This window comes from Manacus candei, unplaced genomic scaffold (assembly GCF_025592945.1).
Source record: "Manacus candei isolate 608988 ecotype Guabito, Panama unplaced genomic scaffold, ASM2559294v1 h1tg000077l, whole genome shotgun sequence".
NCBI lineage: Eukaryota > Metazoa > Chordata > Aves > Passeriformes > Pipridae > Manacus > Manacus candei.
Genome location: NW_026138125.1, coordinates 2,068,659 through 2,087,857, shown reverse-complemented (window position 1 = coordinate 2,087,857; position 19,199 = coordinate 2,068,659). Strand labels below are relative to the sequence as shown.

The following is a 19,199-nucleotide window of genomic DNA, read 5'->3' as shown; positions in this document are numbered from 1 at the left end:
CAGCAGTACAAAATGCATGATGGATCATTTGAAGTTAGAATGAAAAGCACAGAACTAAATATATGGAAAAAAATAACTGTATGCCTGACTTTTGAACGAATTTTAAAGGAAAGGATGAATCAAAGGCACCAAAGTCAATAGAAAATGACAGAAAAACATGTGTAGCAGGGATTGTGCCAAACTGCTCTACTTAACAAAGTAATAGTTCCTAGAAAAAAATAAATGGAGTAGGCCTAATCTATTTGAATTATAGGTAGCATTACAGAGGAAATGGATAAAGTAGATGGAGATTAACAAAATGGAGATTAACAAACTTTAAATTTTAAAGATGTAACTACCATTCCATTTATTCTCAGAAAAGCTACAGAAGTATAAATGCCATTCTAATAAAGCCCTGGTGAGACCTTATATGGAAGATGGCATTTGCACTAGTACAAACTTGCATGGAAAACATCATTTCTTGTGGCTGTAGCAGATAACAGATGGGTAGAAGAGCTATTTAATCTAGAGGAAAATGTTGCCACAAAACCATGTGTCTATAAGTTTTCCACAGTCAGCCAGGCTGAAGGCCAGTAGATATCACAGAACCAGATTTTACAACTGCTGTTCAGCAGGAAAGAAGATAGCTGGCAATTTAATTAACATTAAGATGGAGCATGACACAGTTATAAAAGCATGATTTCCTGTAACAAGAGGGGACTGAACTAAATGACCCACAGAGTCTCTCCTTTCAGTCTTCAGGCACATCCGTGCAGTGCACAGTGCATTCAGCTGCATCCTTGTCCACAAGCATTCCATTATTTTACTGATAATTACTGCTATTTAGTACCAAGGTACCTGGATGGCCCAGAGTCAGCGGTAACCAACTGAAAATCTTTCTGTTCAATCAGCCTGTTACAAAGCCTTCTCAGCATCAGCAAGAATTTTGTCTTGGAATCAAAAGAAACTGGAGCGAGTCCACTTACCTGTACTTTATTTCCAAAAATTTCAAAGAATAATTTAAAACCGATTTTATGTCCTCCTACATTTTATATGGGAGTCTATCTTATCAGACACATGTGAGAATCCATCTTCCTTATGGAAGTCATGCCTACACTTCACCTATATGTAATCCACAGGCACTCTTGAGTCCAAAAGTCTTAGAATCACTGCCATTAGAACATGTAACTGCAGCATACGTAGACATGAATAAAATATGGATCCAGAGAACAACTCCTGGTGCTGCAAACACCAGAGTCCCAAGGTTAATAAGTTAAGAGCAGCATTACAGCTGAAAGCCTGGTAACGTCACACACGGGGACTTTCTGCCTTGCCCTATCAGGAGCCACTCAGTTCATCAGATACAGACACTCAGCCAGGGCAGGAACCATCTGCAGGACACTCTGCTGCCTTTCTGGAGCAGGGAGACACAAAATAACTAAGAACCCATCAGATCCACTCTGATCTCAGTCAACATTGTCACCCCTGACCTCAAACACAGCTGAATTCACACATCGTCTGACCAGAGCTGAAAAATCTTGTCAAGGTCTCCCATTCCCAATCATTCCATGTGTTAAAAATGGACTAAGCTGTTTCCTGCTTAAAATTAGCCTATTTTTCATTGCATACTGAAAAACAGGATTAAAAATTAACATGAAACAAACAAACAGATAAACAAAAAACAAAACTCAAAGAATACCTACACATTTACATTTCTTGATCTTTATGGAACACAGAAATTTTAAGCCTTCGCACTGCTATGACCAAGGAAGACACACAAATCCTGTTTTAACACTGGCCAGATAAAAAGCTGATTGTGTTCTGAGCTGGGACAGCTTCCACTACTGTTTGGATATGCAAGTCTTAATAAGGACTCCTGCTCTTTGTGCTTTTCCAATCAAACTTTGCAGTGTCAGTAAGCACAAAGTTGAGGAGCAGCTATGGGATGTCATCACACCAATGATGGACAGCCAACTGCTGGAATACCAGACACTGCAATAACTGCATTAGCCCAGTAACATCATTTATTCTTTTCATACCACTGTCCTAAGAATTCAGTCTAATGGTACCATTTGGAGCTCAGACATCTTCCTCAAAACACGGTATTGCTTATTACCCTGGATGAAGGCTCTTCTGTATTTAAATCATTACTAGATAAGCTCAGTGTGGACTCAGTTGCTTTTCCCAGCAGCAAGGATGCCCACATAAATACAGGTGTTCCTCTCCAGAAACCAATATTCAAAGTCAGAGGGAAACAAAACACTACCACACAAAGTATTAGGATGAAAATCATAACATTCTTCTTATAAATTAACACAACGGTTTGTGTGGAAGATTCATATCCCACTTGTTAGAGCACAAGTCTAGGCAGAAGGCAGTAGCATTCCTATGGCAGCTTCCATAAAGTAACTGAATGGCTTTCTAGTCCTGGACATACCACAAGGATGACACCTCAACCAACACTGGCACTAGTTTGTGGTACAACTACAAGCCCTGGAAAGAGTAGTTTATTTTTCCATGACAATAATGCAATGTGCAACCAAACACACCTAGAATCCATCTGAGAGATTATTTCCATGAAAATACACTAAAGATCACTTTGATGTGCTTAAAACTTAAAAAGAAGAAAACACAACATCCAAATTAGGAGACAAATAATTTGTAATCTTCATTTTGAGTAAAAATCAAGGACTTGTTACAGTCAATTCTACCAGTAAAACTACTGTGAGCAGATACACAGTACCCAGTTGTCACTAACACAAGAAAATCTATCGGTTTCCCTTGGCTTTCCCTTGGAAAGCCATCAGGCAAAAGTTTTTGTTCAGGTATAGTCTGACTTCCCCAGTGGACAAAGATAAGGATCCATCAACTCAAAAAGGCAAGCCAGGTCTTATTTTGAGTCACAGTACTGACCTTGTGTGTAGCTTTGCTAATCAATGGAGCTACTTCTGAGGGAAGACACAAACTGGTGAGGGTTTGGTTCTTGCTCAAAGTTATGGAATGGATTATAAAAGAAAGGGAGAAAAAGAATCTAATCCTTGCAGCAAATTTTATTCTTCAAACAGCTACAGAGCATATTGAACCTGAAATGTAGCTCTTCATCCAAAAGACTGAGAGATTAACAATGCTTTAAAGGAAAAAGGCTTTTTTCTGTACCTGCTGTTGAAATGTTCCAAATCCCGCTGTGATAACACGGACAAGAATTCCCCACAAACTGATTTACTCATTTTGCTACTGCAGCATTTGGGTACAATACCTGAATTTTTGATCAAAGCCTCAGTTATAAGGGCCAGCAATTTTCCAATGCCTCTCAGAACTCCTACAGTATCTCCACAAGAACATCCAGAATTCTTCTGAGCTCGCTTAGAACATGAAAACAGATGGAAATCTGCTCATGGATCCAGCCTTGGTCAATGGTGCAACTGCTTCCGAATACTCACCACCAGCAGGAGGCTTTTGTGCCCAGAGCTTTGCCATGGGGAAGCACTGTGAGCACACTCCCCAATCTGCTGTTGGCAGGAACACTCCAACTGGTTTGAACTTCACTCCCCAGCTGCACAACCAACAGCCTCTTCCAGATTCAGCTGTGCTAAAGAAGTCACTGATCTCACTTCCAGTCACCATCTCCTCCATCTGCCAGTTAAAACTGCTCCTCCAAGTCTCCCAATACATGTTTCAATTTGACAGACTAAGAGACCTACATCTCACACGGCTAAAAGTTGGGAAATTCGTCCCAGTAACAGCTCATTTAACAGAGGAGAGGAGGTGACAGAGGGCATGAACAAAAAGCCAAGGCTGTGACACCACGATGGCCTCTTTCACAAGGGCAGGTATTTGCCAGGAGTGCATCTGTTTATGTCCTGCTTCAGAGTAATGTAAACTAAAATGCTTTAGTTGGACACCTACAGAGAGCTGTCACACCTCAGCCCTTGTACCGAAAAACACAAAACTCAGCACCAGACCTTTGCTAAACCAAATCCAACAACACCTTCTGCATTTACACCTTTTAGAGGTTATTTTTTGACCCAGTAAGGCAAGTTATCCAAAACTATGCTTTCAAAATGAAGGAACAACTATGCTATGCTGTTTAGCCATAGTTTTAATGATATTTGGGACACTTGCCCTGACAAGCTTCAGCCTTCAGACCATTTATCCACTACGGGACAAAGAGTTTTCACACATTGCAGCACAAACTGGATAACAAACCTGGGGAGGGGGCAGAGGAGACAGATGAGCGTTAAACAAAGGACAGAATTCCATTTCACACACAAATTTGAGTTACAGATTAAAGAATAAAAAGAATTGATGTTGGGAAGGAGAGAAATAACAGCAACTTAGCAGCAGATGAAAAAAGAGAGATGAACAATGTAGCATGTTTAAGGAGAAATCAGTGGCTGCTAAGAAATAATGGCCCTATGAGATAATGGCCCATTCCCTTCCAGAGAACCAAGATAAAGAGTAGAAAAGAAACCCTGGAATAAGCATTCCCCAGCCATCCCACTTTGCTGCAGCAGTCTGGATAGGAACACACAATAATCAAATTTAATATTCTTGGAAATTTAATTCTATATATTGGAGAAGAGAGCATATCATAAAATGACACGTTGACAGGATTCTCATAATACATACACTGAACTGCAGGAGACTCATTTATGCACAAGAGTAGCAGTGCAGGCTGTTCTGTAATTAAGGCTGCTGCACTTCCATAAATCTGGTTTCAGACATTCTTTCCTCTAAAGCACTCCTTCAAAAAGTTACGAAATCAAAATGAGATTATAGGCAGGCCGAAGGTGACGTTTTCCCAACAACAGTCAATCATAATCTGTTGCTGACTTATGATCTCCTAGAAATAGAGCTTCCCAACACCACCTTCAAAAATCTCTTAACATTGTCGCACAGCACATCAGTTCATCACCTCAAAGAAAAGTCAACGAAGAAACAGAAAGTAACACATAAAACCTACTTTAATGGGCTTGCAAAGATGCTTCCCATCATCCAGAGTGAGCACCACATTAAGGCATTCCCAGAGATCCTTCTTGCCTAAAGAATACGATGTGAATGACCTTATTATCCAGGTCTTGCCCCGCCAAACGACTCATCTTTCCATCACTAAAAGGCGCAGTTTGGAATGCAGCCGTCAACAAAAGCCCCTGGGCCACTCCTATCTGGCCATTAGCAGGTGGGATGGACCCGGGAAAGCTCCCAACACTTCTGCAGTCCTTGAGCCCAGCGGTGCCAGGATTACAGGATACTCTCCCACTCCTATGGAAAGCTCCTCAGCTGTCACACCCCTGAATTACAGCACTTTGTATTTACCGGCTGCTTCTTAACTCTGCTCGTACCTGTGAAAGAAGAACTCGAGTGTGCCGAAAAATTTCAGAACTAATACACTTCAGCTAATCAGGACACCCAAAGCTGTTGCTATTTTTATGCAGATGGTAAAAGTTAGAGCACTGAGTTGTTCAGCTCACCAAAACTGAGCCGTGCTGTCAATATACATTAAAATACGTTTATAAGAATGCACTGCATGCTACATTGCAGCCAAGTCAAAGTTTATACTGATCCCATTACCTGACAACTCACTCGTTGGGAACACGGTGTCAGAAGGCCCATTTTCCCCAGAGTCCCCGGAAATGCAACTGTATCAACTACTTTTAAAAGCCTGGAATACAGCACCTTGAAACTTTAAACATAGAATTGTATTTAAAAAAATACGGCGCTACATCTCTTAAAGTCAAATTAACTCTGAGGAGAAGTAAATGTGGGAAAATGGTGTTAAAAGAGGCTGCTGCAGCAAAGTGATAGCACCTTTCAACTGAAAGAACCCAAAACTGTGGAATTTGTGTGTTATACTCAGAGCTGTGCCTAAAGCACCTCACCTAGGAACGGTGTGAAGCAGTTTCACAGACAGACTTTAAGCAAGAAATATAAAATAAGTAAGACTGCGATGTAAGGCAAATATATTGAAACTTGACAAGAAATGAAAACCAAAAACTTAACATAAGCTAAAAGAAGAAAAAAAGACATAGACAGAATTACGCTTAAGAGGAGAAAGAGCAAAGTAGTAGTAGCAGTCTCCTCAAATTTTCCTTTATTCCTCTTAACAGAGACACAAAATTTAAAATATAAACAGAGGACCACTGCAACAGATTAGAGTGACTGAGCCTTCCCAAATCTTTAACAAATATGTTCTGGAAAACTGCTACCAAACCTAACCCAGTACACTGCACAGCCCTCAATAATACTGGTATTTAGTCAATCCTAAGAAAAGTGGTGGTTGATCTTGATAGCAAAATACTGTCTGTAAAATAAAAAATGACTGAGCAATGCAGTCACAAGTACTACATTTTTCACCTTCCAAGATTTAAAGACATGAGTGTTGACATTATCTTTACCACTGGGACTTCTCTAAATTGAGGAGTACAATCTATAAATTCCTAGAAAAAACTCAACCACTTGACATCACACTACTTGCTGTGGAACAAATGCTTAATTTTAAGTGCATGCCAATGTTATAATTTCTAACAAGCCAACGGAAGACTGCCAAAAAAAAAAATCATGTTTCCATTGCCATTTGTTTCTCCTGAATAGCAAATTGTTTGAATATTTTGAAAAATAACTTCAGAACTTCACTGTTGCTTTCACTTCGACAGTAAATACATACTCCTAATCTAACATTCACAAGACATGCTGCCCTGTAAGATTGCTCCTTAATGTTCAGGCAAAAAAAGCAAGGTCTCAAAGACATTACTCCTTGTAGAAGACAAGGCATGAAAAAGCAACGCCGTTAAAATCTGCAGGTTAATATCTCAATGTAAAAAGGCCAATGTAAGACACTGCAAGGGAAAAAAACCTGACACATTCCCTGATCTGCAATGGGGCACACAAGCTCTCTCCAGCTTCAGGTTAACGAGAAAGAGGCACCAAAATTAAGAATTAAGACTATTAACAAACCCACCCCAAAAAACCAAACACTGTGGTAGGTTAGACCATCTGGCCATGCCCCCTAAGCAAAGTGTGCACCACTCTTTTGAGGATTTTTTTTTTCCATCACCTTCCTAATCCAGCTTTCTACAGACATCACACAAATCCACCAACATGTAGGTTGTGTGCAAATCTCTTAAGGTGAATAATCTGAATAATTCTTAGGCTCCATGCAAGAAACAGCGATGCCTCGCTCCTTTTTCTGTCTCAGCCCGTCTTCCTCATAAAGCGAAACCATCCAGTGCTGAAAACTCATTTTAAAAACGTTATTAAGAGATGGCAAAAACCCAGCCTGTGACGTAGTTTGCTCCCGAGTCCACTCACACTTTGGATTATAACATGGTAGATACATCCACACGCAGCATTGCCCAACATGCAGCAGAAATTAAAAAAAAATAATAAATAAATAAAAAATAAATCCATAATGCACGACCAGCGCTGTGTGCCGCTCCCCGGCCAGCCCTGGCTATATTAGGGCAGGGGAAGGGCCGGGCTGGCCCCGCCGGACCGCGACCCCCGCCCGGGCCGCACCCCCGCTCCCTCAGCGCTGCCCCCGCTCTGCGCACTGCGGCCGCGGCCCCCCCGCCCTCGCTCCCTCGCTCAGCGCACCGCGACCCCCGCCCGCGGCAGCGCCTTCTCCGGCGGCCCCGCGGGCTCCTCACCGGGCCGGAGCGCTCCTTTCCCGGCCCCTTCCCTGCTCCCTCCCGGGCCGCGGCGCCCGGCGGGCGGCTCCTCTGCTCACACACGCGGGGCGCCGATCGCAGCGCCGAGCGCCGCCCGGGTTCCTCCTGCTGCTGCCGCTGCTGCCGCGGCGGGGAGAGGGACCCCGCCCCCGGCGGCAGCCGCCGCCAATGGCCGCGTGGAACGCCGATGATGGGCAGCGGTGCGGACCAATGAGCGGCGCGCCGCCCTCCCCCGGCCCTGCCGCGGAGTGGTGCCGCTCGGCGCTGACGCGAGGGAGAGCCCGCCCGGAGCTCAATGACCAATGGAAGGGCTCTGTCGCCTTGACGGACAGTCACGAAAACCAATGAGAAGCGCGCACCGGCACCGCAAGGCCCGCCCGCTGCGCGCCGCTGATGGCCGCGGCCGGACGGGGCGATCCCGCCGCTGTGGCGGCGTGGGGTCCTTGTGCTCCTCGCGCCCTCCGGCCCCGGCCGCTCCCCTTTCGCCCGCGTCCTTCCCCTCCCGCCGGGTGTGCTGTGCGTTCTGAGCAGCAGCGCCCTGCCCCCGCCAGGTGCCCCCGCCAGCCCTCCCGCACCGCGGCGGGGCAGGCTGGGAGCTGTAGTCGGGTCTTGCCCTCTCCCCTTCTCACCCTGCTGGCGCCTCACCCCGGCTCTCACCACTCTTACCTACGCCGAGAGCCGGCGGGGTGAGCCCCGTCCAGCCCGGCCCTCAGCGCCATCCCCGCTCCCCCTTCCCGCCACCCCGCTCCCCCTTCCCGCCACCCCGCTCCCTCAGCCCGCCCGCGCTCCTCCAATCCCGGCGGGACAGCGGCCGGGGCGAGGCAACGCCGGGCGGGAGCACGATTTTTAACTCGCTCGCGGGGAAGCGGGGCGGGGGAAGGGGAGAAGGGATGGGGAGGGCAGAAAAAAATAAGGAAAAGCGGTTCCCGGGCCCCAAAACGCTTCCCGTCCGTGACCCCCCGGCCGTGCGTCACTTCCCGGCGGCCGTTCGAGCGCGGAGCCCGCGAGGTGAGGGGGGACGGGGCGGCTCCGTCGGTGTCGCCAGCCAGGGACGAGCTGCCCGCTGACTCCTGTTCCAGCCCGTGCCTGTGCCAGGAGATCCCTCTGGTTGTGTTCTGGTGCTGCCGGTGCCGGCTCATCGCAGATAGTTCTGCGATTGCAGCTGCGGGGAGTTGCGTAAGTAAAATCAAAAAACTCGCCTCCAGGCAGGTGCTGAGGTGTCTGTTTTCCTCAAGCCCGACACGCCGGCCTGTGGAAAAACTGTTCTGTGCTCTGCCTGATTTGCTTTTTAATGCTGTGTTCTATTGGCTCGGGTAGATGTTGAGTTCTTTATTATCCCGCTGGTGGCTCCTCAGGACAAGAAAGACAAGGAGCTGCTGGAGAGGGTCCAGCAGAGGCCACGAAGATGATGAGGGGTCTGGAGCATCTCTCTTATGAGGAGAGAGTGCGGGAGCTGGGTCTGTTTAGTCTGCAGAAGAGAAGGCCGAGAGACGATGTCATTAATACGTATAAATATCCCAAACGTGGATGCCAAGAGAACAGTGAGACACAGACTCTTCAGTGGAGCCCCGTGACAGGATGAGGAGCAATGGCCATAAACTAAAACAAGAAGTTTCACCTCAACATGAGGAAGAACTTCTTGACATTGGCAGAGCATTGGGAGGTTGTGGAGTCTCCCTGTCTGGAGACATTCCAAACCGACCTGGATGTGTTCCTGTGTCACCTGCTCCAGGTGACCCTTCCTTGGCAGGGAGGTTTGACTGAATGATCTCCAAAAGTCCCTTCCAACCCTGACAATTCTATGATTCTGTGAAATCGTTCATTAATCAATCAGCCAAGGTCCCATGATGTTCTTTGAGCCTGGAATTCCCTATTAACTTTTACTGAACACACAGTCACAGAGCAGTTAAGGCCATCAAGTGGAAATTTATGAAGCAAAACCCTTAATGGAAAGACTTTTTTTTTTAAGCATCTGCTGCTGAGCTGCATTAGAAGGCTATACTTAGTGACCTATAAAAGAAAAAAAGCAGTGGGCTTATATTATGTAATCAGCTTGTGTTGACAAACAGCTATTGGAAAACTTAAAATAGTCCTTGAAGTTGTCATCAGTCTTGCACCCAACTTTCCAACACAGAAACATGTCACCTGGGGTAATATCCTCAACAAGCTTGGGTTTCAGTTGCTACCTCCAGAAGGATGATAGTCTATGGTGAAATGCAGTGTAGCAGTAGCAGTGACAGAAAGATTTCTTGGGGTTTTTTTTCAAATTTTATTTTATTTTACTAGTATGTGCACTGCCTTTATTCCTCAGTAGTTACTTACTTTTCCAGATCAGTTATGATTCTTTGAACATAATAGAAGTTGGAGCACATTACTTGGAAATATTGCTGAAATTGTTTCTCTCACATATGAACAGTCTACTTGCTTGAATTTTAAAAAAAACATGTTTCAGGTTTCCTTAAAAGTTCGAGGGACATTCTCAAAAGTTTTCTTGGAGATTACAATTACTGCACAAATATGTCTATAAAACCTAGTCTCTTTTAATGTAGTATTGAAGAATGGTGTGAACTGGACTGCATCAAATAGTCTATAGGTACATTGTTGTAGAGCCCCTTCAAAAGAACTTCAGCAGACTGGAAAGGTAAGACTCACCTTTACAAAACACACGGTGACTCATCAAATATTTGCATTTATCCTGGTGTTCACAAACCCTCCAGTTCCTAATTTTTACTGGTTTTTATGCCCTATGAATGAATCATGCTGTAGGTCCATGAGTCTTCCTCATTCCTGCTTTTAGAAGCTGGGGTCATTTACCACTAGCTAGTGCTGAGATACGTAAGCAATTTTAGATAAATAGTTATTGGGTTTATCAATTCAGCTGTTTCATCCTTGATTTCCTTTAAAACACTGGAATAAATACAGTACAGTTTGGGGTTTTTTAACTCATGAAACCTGTGCAGTTGAATGAACTCTCTGAGTGAAAAGCTGGGTCTCCACACCAAACCTTTTAGGTCTATTTTGTCTGGAAAAATGCGAGTTCCAGAGCTTGTGATCTAGGGGAATGAGAAGGGCGATAGGATGGATGTTACAACAAATTGGGGACACAGAAACAAATGAAATATTGTAGTTAAAGAATATATGCACTAGTCTTACTCTCTCCTCTGAGATCTTCTGAGACTGCAATGGGTAGAACAACAAGAGATACAAACTGGTCTTCTGCTACACTGACTAGATTTTTTTTTAAAAAGGTTATTTTTATTTTTTAACATTACCACAGTGCTGTCTGTAATTGACTGTCTCAAAACAAACCATAAATGACCACCACTGCCAAAGTCATTGTGTATGTTTTTATAATAGTCATTGTTCACCGCATGGAGTTCTCTAATTAATCACCTGGTCTATAATTAGTCACCCAGTAATAAACTAAACAAAATTTTATGCATATCTGGTAGCTGGTGCTTGCTGTGTTGCTGCCTTTCAAGATGGATCTCCAAAGTCAGTTTTAACCTCGTTAATGACTGATAGAGAAACGTTTTTCCTGGTAGTATTGCTGTGTACTGATGACTAATATGTGCCTCCTCTAATTCAGATTTATGCTTCTAAAGCTGCATTGTTCCTGTTCAGTGTCTCAGTGAAAGAATCTTGTCGTGAGCTCGTTCAACAGCAAGTTAATTGTGTTACCGTTTCATTCTCATATTGTCACTCACAACAAGCTATGGAGCAAAGCTGATCAGAAGGTGTATCATTATCTCTGCTTTTATAGAATAGAAAATTATCACAGAAAATGAGTCACAAATTTCCTTTGGAGGTGAATCACAGAACTGAGCGTTGAACAGGTTTGTTGGGTCCGCCAATCCTGCAGTGTTCGTGTTCAAGCTCGGCTCTCCAGAAATGTTTGGTGTTTGTTTTTTCACCACCAGCCTTGAAGTACCTTAATCAACTTTTAAAAGAATTAAATACTCTGTGGAAAATATTGTGATAGAACTATTGAAGGGATTATGGTTGCTTTCCCAACAGTTAGAGCTGAAACATTTCTGTTTGCTCAACTGAGAGCTAAAGTGGGTGTTTACTGGAGCTTTATAAGTTCTGTGAAATGCATCTCTTGGGCAAGCCAGAGGTTTTCCATCTCCTGTTAAAAAAAGTTCAGTGGTAGACATGCATCAGAGAGCCTTGGTGCTGATTACAGTACTTATATCTGCTGCTGAACGTTGCAGAGGCCCAGGGTACAAGAATATTTAAAGAATATGTTTCTTTAAAGATACATGAAAGATTCCACTTGTAAAAATGGGGAGGAAAAATTGCCATAGTCAATAATGCAATTCCAACCAGATGGCACAGAATGCCTGGTTTGCGAAAGAAGTCTGGGTTTCCTTTCTCTATAACTGGTTATTTCATTGCCATTCAGAAGGTGACTCATCAGATAGTCACCATTTGTCTTTGGACAGGTTATGTTCCAGGTCTTCAGTCAGAGCTCTGCATCAGGAGTATGTGCAGCAGCACTGGGCTTGTCTCAGTAGTTTAGCACCTCGAGGGCACTCCTGATAGGAGTGTAGGGAAGAAAGGTCCTGTCTTTCTGCTGATAGTACCAGACTTACGTGAGAACTGGGCTTTCTGTACCTTGATCCTGCTGTTGGAAGCACAACATCAGCCTCCCTCCAGCCGTGGAGTTCTTCCTGCTCTGTGAATCGCTTGCACTCGTCTGGTGAGGAACAGCAGGTGCTCAGACCCCTGAGGTCCATGTTTTTGAGAGCAGTGCTGTGACCATGTTTATGCAGAAGTCCTGCAGTGTGTGCATACACACACACACCCCTAGCTGTGATTCCAGGTAGGATTGTTGCTTTCATATGTGAGCAATAACATTCCTAGGGCTTTATATGTGGGACAAAGGATACCTCTTCAAGAATATGCTTCTTAGAAAAGATTATCTAGCAGCTAAGTAATTTAACACAAAATAGAACAGAATCCACAGCAATGGTAAATACAACCCTTATGCCTCAAATTTGAGTGTTGATCAGTATTTAAATTTGAATTCACTCTGTTCCCTCACTGCCCAGCAGAATGGTACATCCAAGCAGCTGTGGTTACACACCCCTTCATTGCAGAAGTGGTAATAGATGCCCAAGAAGGAATGCAGGAATGAACTGGAAGTTCTCCAGTTCAATTCTTTCACAATGAGAATGTCATGGAACTTGCCTGTAGGCTCATGCACAGCACTTTCTTCACATTCCCCTGACTGTAATGCATATCTTGATAGACATGCCTGTAATTCATCCTATAACCAGAAAAAAAGCACTTACTCATTTTCTGTCTGCATGAATGTCATTAGTCTGACTGGCAATGCTGGTGACAGATCTTTCAAAATCCTCATTTTTCGATGTTTCTGCAACAGTTAGTGGACTTGCAGAACATTCAGGTCCTGTTCTTTTCCCTATCCTTCTCCCTTTTCCCACTGTTGTCAACAGTAGTGGGAGTTCCTTTTTATTTTTCTCCAGATGTGACAAATTCCCCACAACTTATATTTGCTGTAGTCTGTTCATTCCTTTTTAATTTGTATCTCCCTGATTTTAAGACTATATTAAGTGTCTAACAAGACAGGACCTGGCTTACTGGGCCACATGGGAGGTGCAGAGCAGAGGGTCAGCGAATCCCACTCTGGAATCTCCTCTCCACACCACAGGTAGGGGCTCCACGTGCTATGACCAAGCTGCCACTGGGAGAAGCTCTGTGGAGAGGGGTCTCTCGGGGACTGGGATCTCCCACTGATCTTGGAAAATGTCCAGTAGCAACCCCTGTGCTCATCCCAGTGGAAATTATTTCTCAATTTTGGTCTAATGTGGGAGATGGAGCGTTGGGAAATAGAGTTGTGATAGAACAACCATTTGCAGTGTCCCCAGGTCTGTCTTACCCTGTAAGGAGTGTAAAACAGCAGGTTCCTTAGTCCTGCAGGTCCTTGAAGAGAATGATCATTTAGCTCAGCACGTTTCTGCCTGTGAATGTAATGGCTCATCCCACACATTTCTTCTGACTTCTTTCGAGTTGCTTCAGAAATAAGTCAGGATCAAAAACCCCGAGTGTACCATGTTCAGGATTTTGCTCTCAAACCTAGAGATACTGTAAACAGTGTAGGAACTGTATTTTGGCTGATGTTCCTTGTTCCTATGGTAATCCAGCTCCTCACACAGGCTTTGAATCCAAAATAATTAGGTAATGTTTTGATGTAAAGGTTTACCGCTTTCTTCATGTTCGGTCAGTGCACTGCTGCTGAGCTTTATAACCTTTTGGTTGGTTGCTTAAAGTCTACTGAAGTTAAAAGAGAGTTAAAAATATTTCTTTTCTACCCCTCTCCCTTGGACAAAAATGAATGAAGAATCTACATTTTTAATCTGAAGCACACTATGAGAATTTTTGTTGATTAGTTATGTCGTTCAATGTTGTTTCTTTCTGAGGGAGATAAAATTCCTTACTGGTTTTTTTTATTATTATTATTTTTTATTCTTTTTTCCCCCCTTCCCCCAAAGTGGGTGTATTTTCCTCTTTTTTCTGATTATTAGAATTAAAAATTTTAAAGGACTGTTAGTTCCATCCTCAGAAGGTTAAATAGCCTATTTTTTTTCCTAGAACTCTTCTGAAAAATATTTGCTAAAAGAGTTCCATTTCAATGCCCATGAGCAAACGCTATTTGAATGGCCAGTAACTTTCATTCATGAACAGGAAACTTCCTTACGTAATGATTTCATATTTTAAAGGAAGTGATACATCCTGACCTCTTCATCTTAGAGTATTTTATTGGTACTGAGGTGGTGGACTCTTCCTCCAGCATGTGCATTATTTTGTGCTTTCCAGAGAGAATTCTCAAGAATTCTGGAGAAAAGTTGTGTAGGTATTGAATATTTTGAGATGAAATGATTAGTATTGTTCCATGAAGCTTTATTTTTTAATGCATTGCAGACCTGTCCTGCAGGTAAAGCATCTTTTTTTTTTTTGTTTTCATTTCCCTCAGGTTCAACATGAGTGCACTCCAGGAAACACCTACACTTGAAGCTTCTCATTCAGAAAATGTTGATGCTAAGCTGTCCTTTCTACCTGAAAGACTGAGAAAGAAGCTGCTTCCTTTTCAGGAAAAAGGCATCATATTTGCACTTCAAAGAAGTGGCAGGTAAAATCCTTTTTGTATCACATGCTAAAAATAATTATTTTAGGTAAAGAAATTAATTTTTATTTATTCAATACCAGCAGCTCTTAGCTGAGCTATTACAGAAATCTTTCATAAACTAGAAGATAACCTGGTTTAAAATGAGTTGTGGGGTTTTTTCCACAGAGGATGAAAAATGTTTAATAATGCATTCTGCAAAAGAGAATTGTAGTACCGAAGTGATATCAACCTCCTCATGTAAAAGGAGGTTGATGTCAGCAGGACCACAATTTTTGTTATGTTAATAGAGAATTCTTAAAATAAGTTAATTCACATTTGATTCTTCAGTTCTTAATGGCGTGGTAGAGCTGTTAAGGGAGTGACTAACAGATCCTGATGCTTCTGTGTGTTAATTCTATTTTAAACTTGGTACCATTCTGGCATGTAACCAGGGTGTTCTGGAGCTCCCTGAGCTGCAGCAGCAGAGCAGAAGGAGCCCTGCAGAGAGCTCAGCAAGTGCAGCAGCTGATAGGAGAGGCATTCAACAGTTAAGTACCTGATAAATCCAAAAAAATGGTTTGTACAGCACAGGCTGGAAATATTTTGCTGAGTAAGAGCCAGTTACTGAGTTACACGGACAAAGAGGAGGGAGGGAAGTGCTACTTCCACATTTATAAAATTTAGGGAACACAGGCAATTGCAACCTAAAGCCATGAAACTACTGTGTGCTGTTCTTTTGGAAAGTAATGGTGTTTGAGAGGACTGGCACAAGGGGAATTACAATGCAAGTGGTTGTAAAGATGGATGAAGTTAATTTCTGATCATTTTATCATCTCACTTAGAGCAAGAGGCTTAGGGCCTAAATTTGAATATAATAAATGGAAAGCCCTTGGCTACCATGTCTTAGTTGATCTGATTTTAATAAAGGGAAGTGGAGTTTATAGAATATGCAATTGAGGTACATTTGCATATACAAATAGTGAAATAACAGAAGCCATTAACATTGAAGAAACTATACCCATTTAATTAGTGTAGGCTAGTGGATGTGTTTGAAAGGGGCATTATCTTTTGCAGCCTATTATATAATGCAGAGGTTCCTCAGGAAGCAGCTTAACTGTAGGACTAGATCCATTTTAATCAGATATTTCTTTATTCTCTTTGTTGAAGAAGTAACAATTGCCTGCAATAAGTAATCTGGAAAAGTTTGGAACTAGGCTAATGACTCTGTCAAGGAGGGAATTATATTATATTAGTTTCATTAGGGTTATGGGATTTATGTTTGTTTTCTTTTTTTCTTGAAACCCTTCATTAACAAGACTTTTGCATAATATGGCCCTGATGGTTTTGATGTGGCCTGCATATGGAAATATGTTCATCATGATTGCAAGGAACCTCTTTTCCTTGGCACACCAAATCCTGTGTTTTAGCTGGGTCAAACTGGGGCATTGTGTGCCCACTCTCAGCCAGCTTCTATCAGAATTAAAATGTATTAAGTCAAACTTTCCCAAGGAGTGTTTTTCAATCTGTCCCTTGCTCATGCAGATCTATTTCTCTTTCTGTCCCAAAACAGAGAACAAAAGCCTCTGGTGCTTGCAGCTGAATTTTCTCATTAGTTTGTGAGCCCTTGGCTCACCCAAGTACCCTTTTGTGTACTCCATGATGAATTAAATCTTTTTTCAGTATCCCCAGGGGTATATTTTAGCAGGGTCTGGTGCTTTCCTGTAGAAGTGTCTTTTCTAGTTTTAAAAAATATATAAACACAGGTTTTGAAGTCAGCAATATGTGCATCTCAGCTCATCTCTCTTCTCTCCCCCAGGCTATGCCCTCCTTGCAGTCATCACTTAATCCAGGCTTTGCTGGAGTGGAAGGAAACTGGTGTAGAGCAAGTGCTCTCCTGTAGGCTGAAGAGATTCAATTAATTAATCTTATCTTAGGTTAGACAAGCACCCAGCCTGGAAAAGGAACTTATTATTGGAACAAACTTTTATTTCTTGCGTGAAAGAGGCTGGGAGTGAACTATTAATTCCCTTATCTGTTCCCAGGGTATGAAATAAATATACTGTTGTGGTTTGTACTTTTGCTTCATTAGTAAATGAATCAAAGGCTTTTCCAGCAGATGCTCCAAGGGCATCATCTGGACTGACAGACACTGCCCAGCCCTTTTCTAGGAATTGATAATTCTAGAGCCAACAAGGCAGTGTATGGTTCAACATATGCTAAGATACCTTTTACCTCACAAACATGCCATAAAGGGAAATAACTGCAGGGCTACTTACTCCTTCCTAGATTTTATTCTTCAGAAATGCACTTGGGAATGGCTACTTAAGGATGGATACAACATACAGTCTTTATTTATAACCTCAGACATTAATGTGCAGAAAAGATGGGTGCACACAAATTATGTCTTTGAAGACTATTTTATTTCTATTATTTTTGTTCAGTAAAGATCTAAGTTACTTTTAAAACCAGCCATAATATGTATTTATTTATTTCTATGTGCTTTAAACTGTCTCTTAAATAAAAAAAAAAAACCAGCAAACTTGTCCCTTCTAGGAACATAAACTCTTAGCAATGGGCTTAGGAAATCCTGAGGAGTCACCACGTGGTGAAGAGGAGGTGGCAGTGTCTGAGCACAGTACTCTGGAAAAGTGGTAGATACATGGGCAAATGATTGATAGCACTGATAAGGATTGTATTCAACCTCCTTTGAGCCCACATCTCTCTTTGAATACTATTGATTTTTACTGCTGCTGTTCACTTATGTAGCTCTTGGAGACTCACAATCTCTTTTTACCATGTTTTCTTGGTTTGTATCCTCTCTTTACAGAAGTGTGGGACATCTGCCTCGTAATACAAACAGCTTGTTCTCCTAACTGCACTATAAAAGTCAGAGGTGTGCTGTTTGGAAGTTAGTCCTTGTGCTCCTGGGTGGCATGTGTTCACCATATCACTAAATGCCTTATCAGGCTTCGTCATAAAAGCTGTCAGCATGATATCTGCAAACATCATTAGTTAGTATTGCTTGCCTAGTTGATGGTATCTGCAAAAGATGCCTTCAGACACACAGATATCTTTCCTCCTAGACATGCTGGCAGAACAATTTGTTTAAGCTGTCTTGCTTGTGGATGCAAAAGAGGATTTGGAGATATTTACCAGCCATGAAAATGAGCTTTTCAATTGTAACTGGGTGCTCAAACTGTTTTACTGGGGTAATCTTGTTTCCTCTTTAAGTTTTAGAGGTACTACATTAACATATATTCTGGAGAGTGATTTTTAGTTTCCCATACATGCTGGCTCAATGTTGTTTATTGAGTACAGACACAGTAAAAAAGGTAAATGACCATGGATGGCAGTATCAGGATATGCAGAGTTCATATCTGGCGTTAAGTTTTAATGAAAGGATATTGGTTTTGTTAGGCAGTCCCTTTCTAGAGTAAGAAAAAGTTGTGTAGTGTTTAATATTGCTTTTGGTAGTAGGGTACAGAGGACCATTGTGACAGTGAGCTGATTAGAGAATGGAGCGTCAGTGTCCTCTATTAAAATATCAAATCAGTTGCCTGCACTTCAAAATAGTACATTTTTTCCCACTGAGTGTGTCTCTGATCTCTAGCAGGCTACAGAGAAGAAACACATAGTTAGTTCTTTGTTAATTAGAACAGACTTTTACTTCAAAGACTTTATCAGTCTTTGTAGAAATTAATTCCCCCCTTCCACCCTCAGAGTAGACCAAAAAAAACCAGAGGTTCAAATCAAAATTTCCTCAAACCTTATGAACACAGGAAGGTTCTTCACTGCTAATGTAGGGCACACATAGTCTGCTGAGGTTTTAGTAGCTGAACCATAGAAATGTAGCTCTTGGGCAGGAAGCAAATAGAAATGTTTAGAATTCCCAGACACAGCCCATTGTAGGGCCAGGAATTTCTGATATGTGATATTTAAATTCTTGGGTGAATTTCTACACAAATTTCTTCAGCTTTCTAGGGTGTATTAGTCATTGAGTAGTATGAAAGGTTTAATTTCCACTTGAGTTGGGTGTCTAAGGGAGTCATAGATTTTGGAAGCTGATACAGGAAGAGAAAATACATTCAGTCCCTGCACTTCCGTGCACATTTTAGTTTGTGCTGGAGCAGTGGGGCCTTTTGTCTTACACTTTTATTTAACTATTTTTCACTTTCACTGTTATTTTTGTCATTATTACTGAGTTTGCTTCTGATTTTTATGTTGTCTATTAATCTTTCTTTGTCCTTCTGTACAATGCCATTGTTGCTTTCTGTCTTGTGTTGCCCTTTTAAGTTACCAAGGCTTTGTTTCACTTTGCTTTTATCTTTACCATTTTCCATCCGAGATTACTGATTGTTTTGCTTTTTCAGTGTGTTTCTTTTCTTCAGTCTCTTATCTTTGATAGTAGGTATGAATAAGAA

At 42.3% G+C, this 19,199-nt stretch overlaps 2 protein-coding genes across 12 annotated transcripts in view; one reads left to right on the top strand and one right to left on the bottom strand.

Moving 5' to 3' along the window:
- The window catches only part of R3HDM1 (R3H domain containing 1), a 76,952-nt gene extending 69,174 nt beyond the window's left edge, over positions 1-7,778 (bottom strand). For all 11 annotated transcript variants that reach the window (XM_051810249.1, XM_051810250.1, XM_051810254.1 and 8 more), the window contains exon 1: positions 7,626-7,778. The gene's annotated coding sequence lies outside the window, so the exon portion shown is untranslated. The remainder of the gene's footprint in view (positions 1-7,625) is intronic.
- A 614-nt stretch (positions 7,779-8,392) lies between these two features.
- The window catches only part of ZRANB3 (zinc finger RANBP2-type containing 3), a 42,948-nt gene continuing 32,141 nt past the window's right edge, over positions 8,393-19,199 (top strand). The window contains exons 1-2 of the mRNA XM_051810261.1: positions 8,393-8,822; positions 14,647-14,802. Coding sequence (XP_051666221.1) covers positions 14,654-14,802 — 149 coding nt within the window. The 5' untranslated portion in view covers positions 8,393-8,822; positions 14,647-14,653. The remainder of the gene's footprint in view (positions 8,823-14,646; positions 14,803-19,199) is intronic.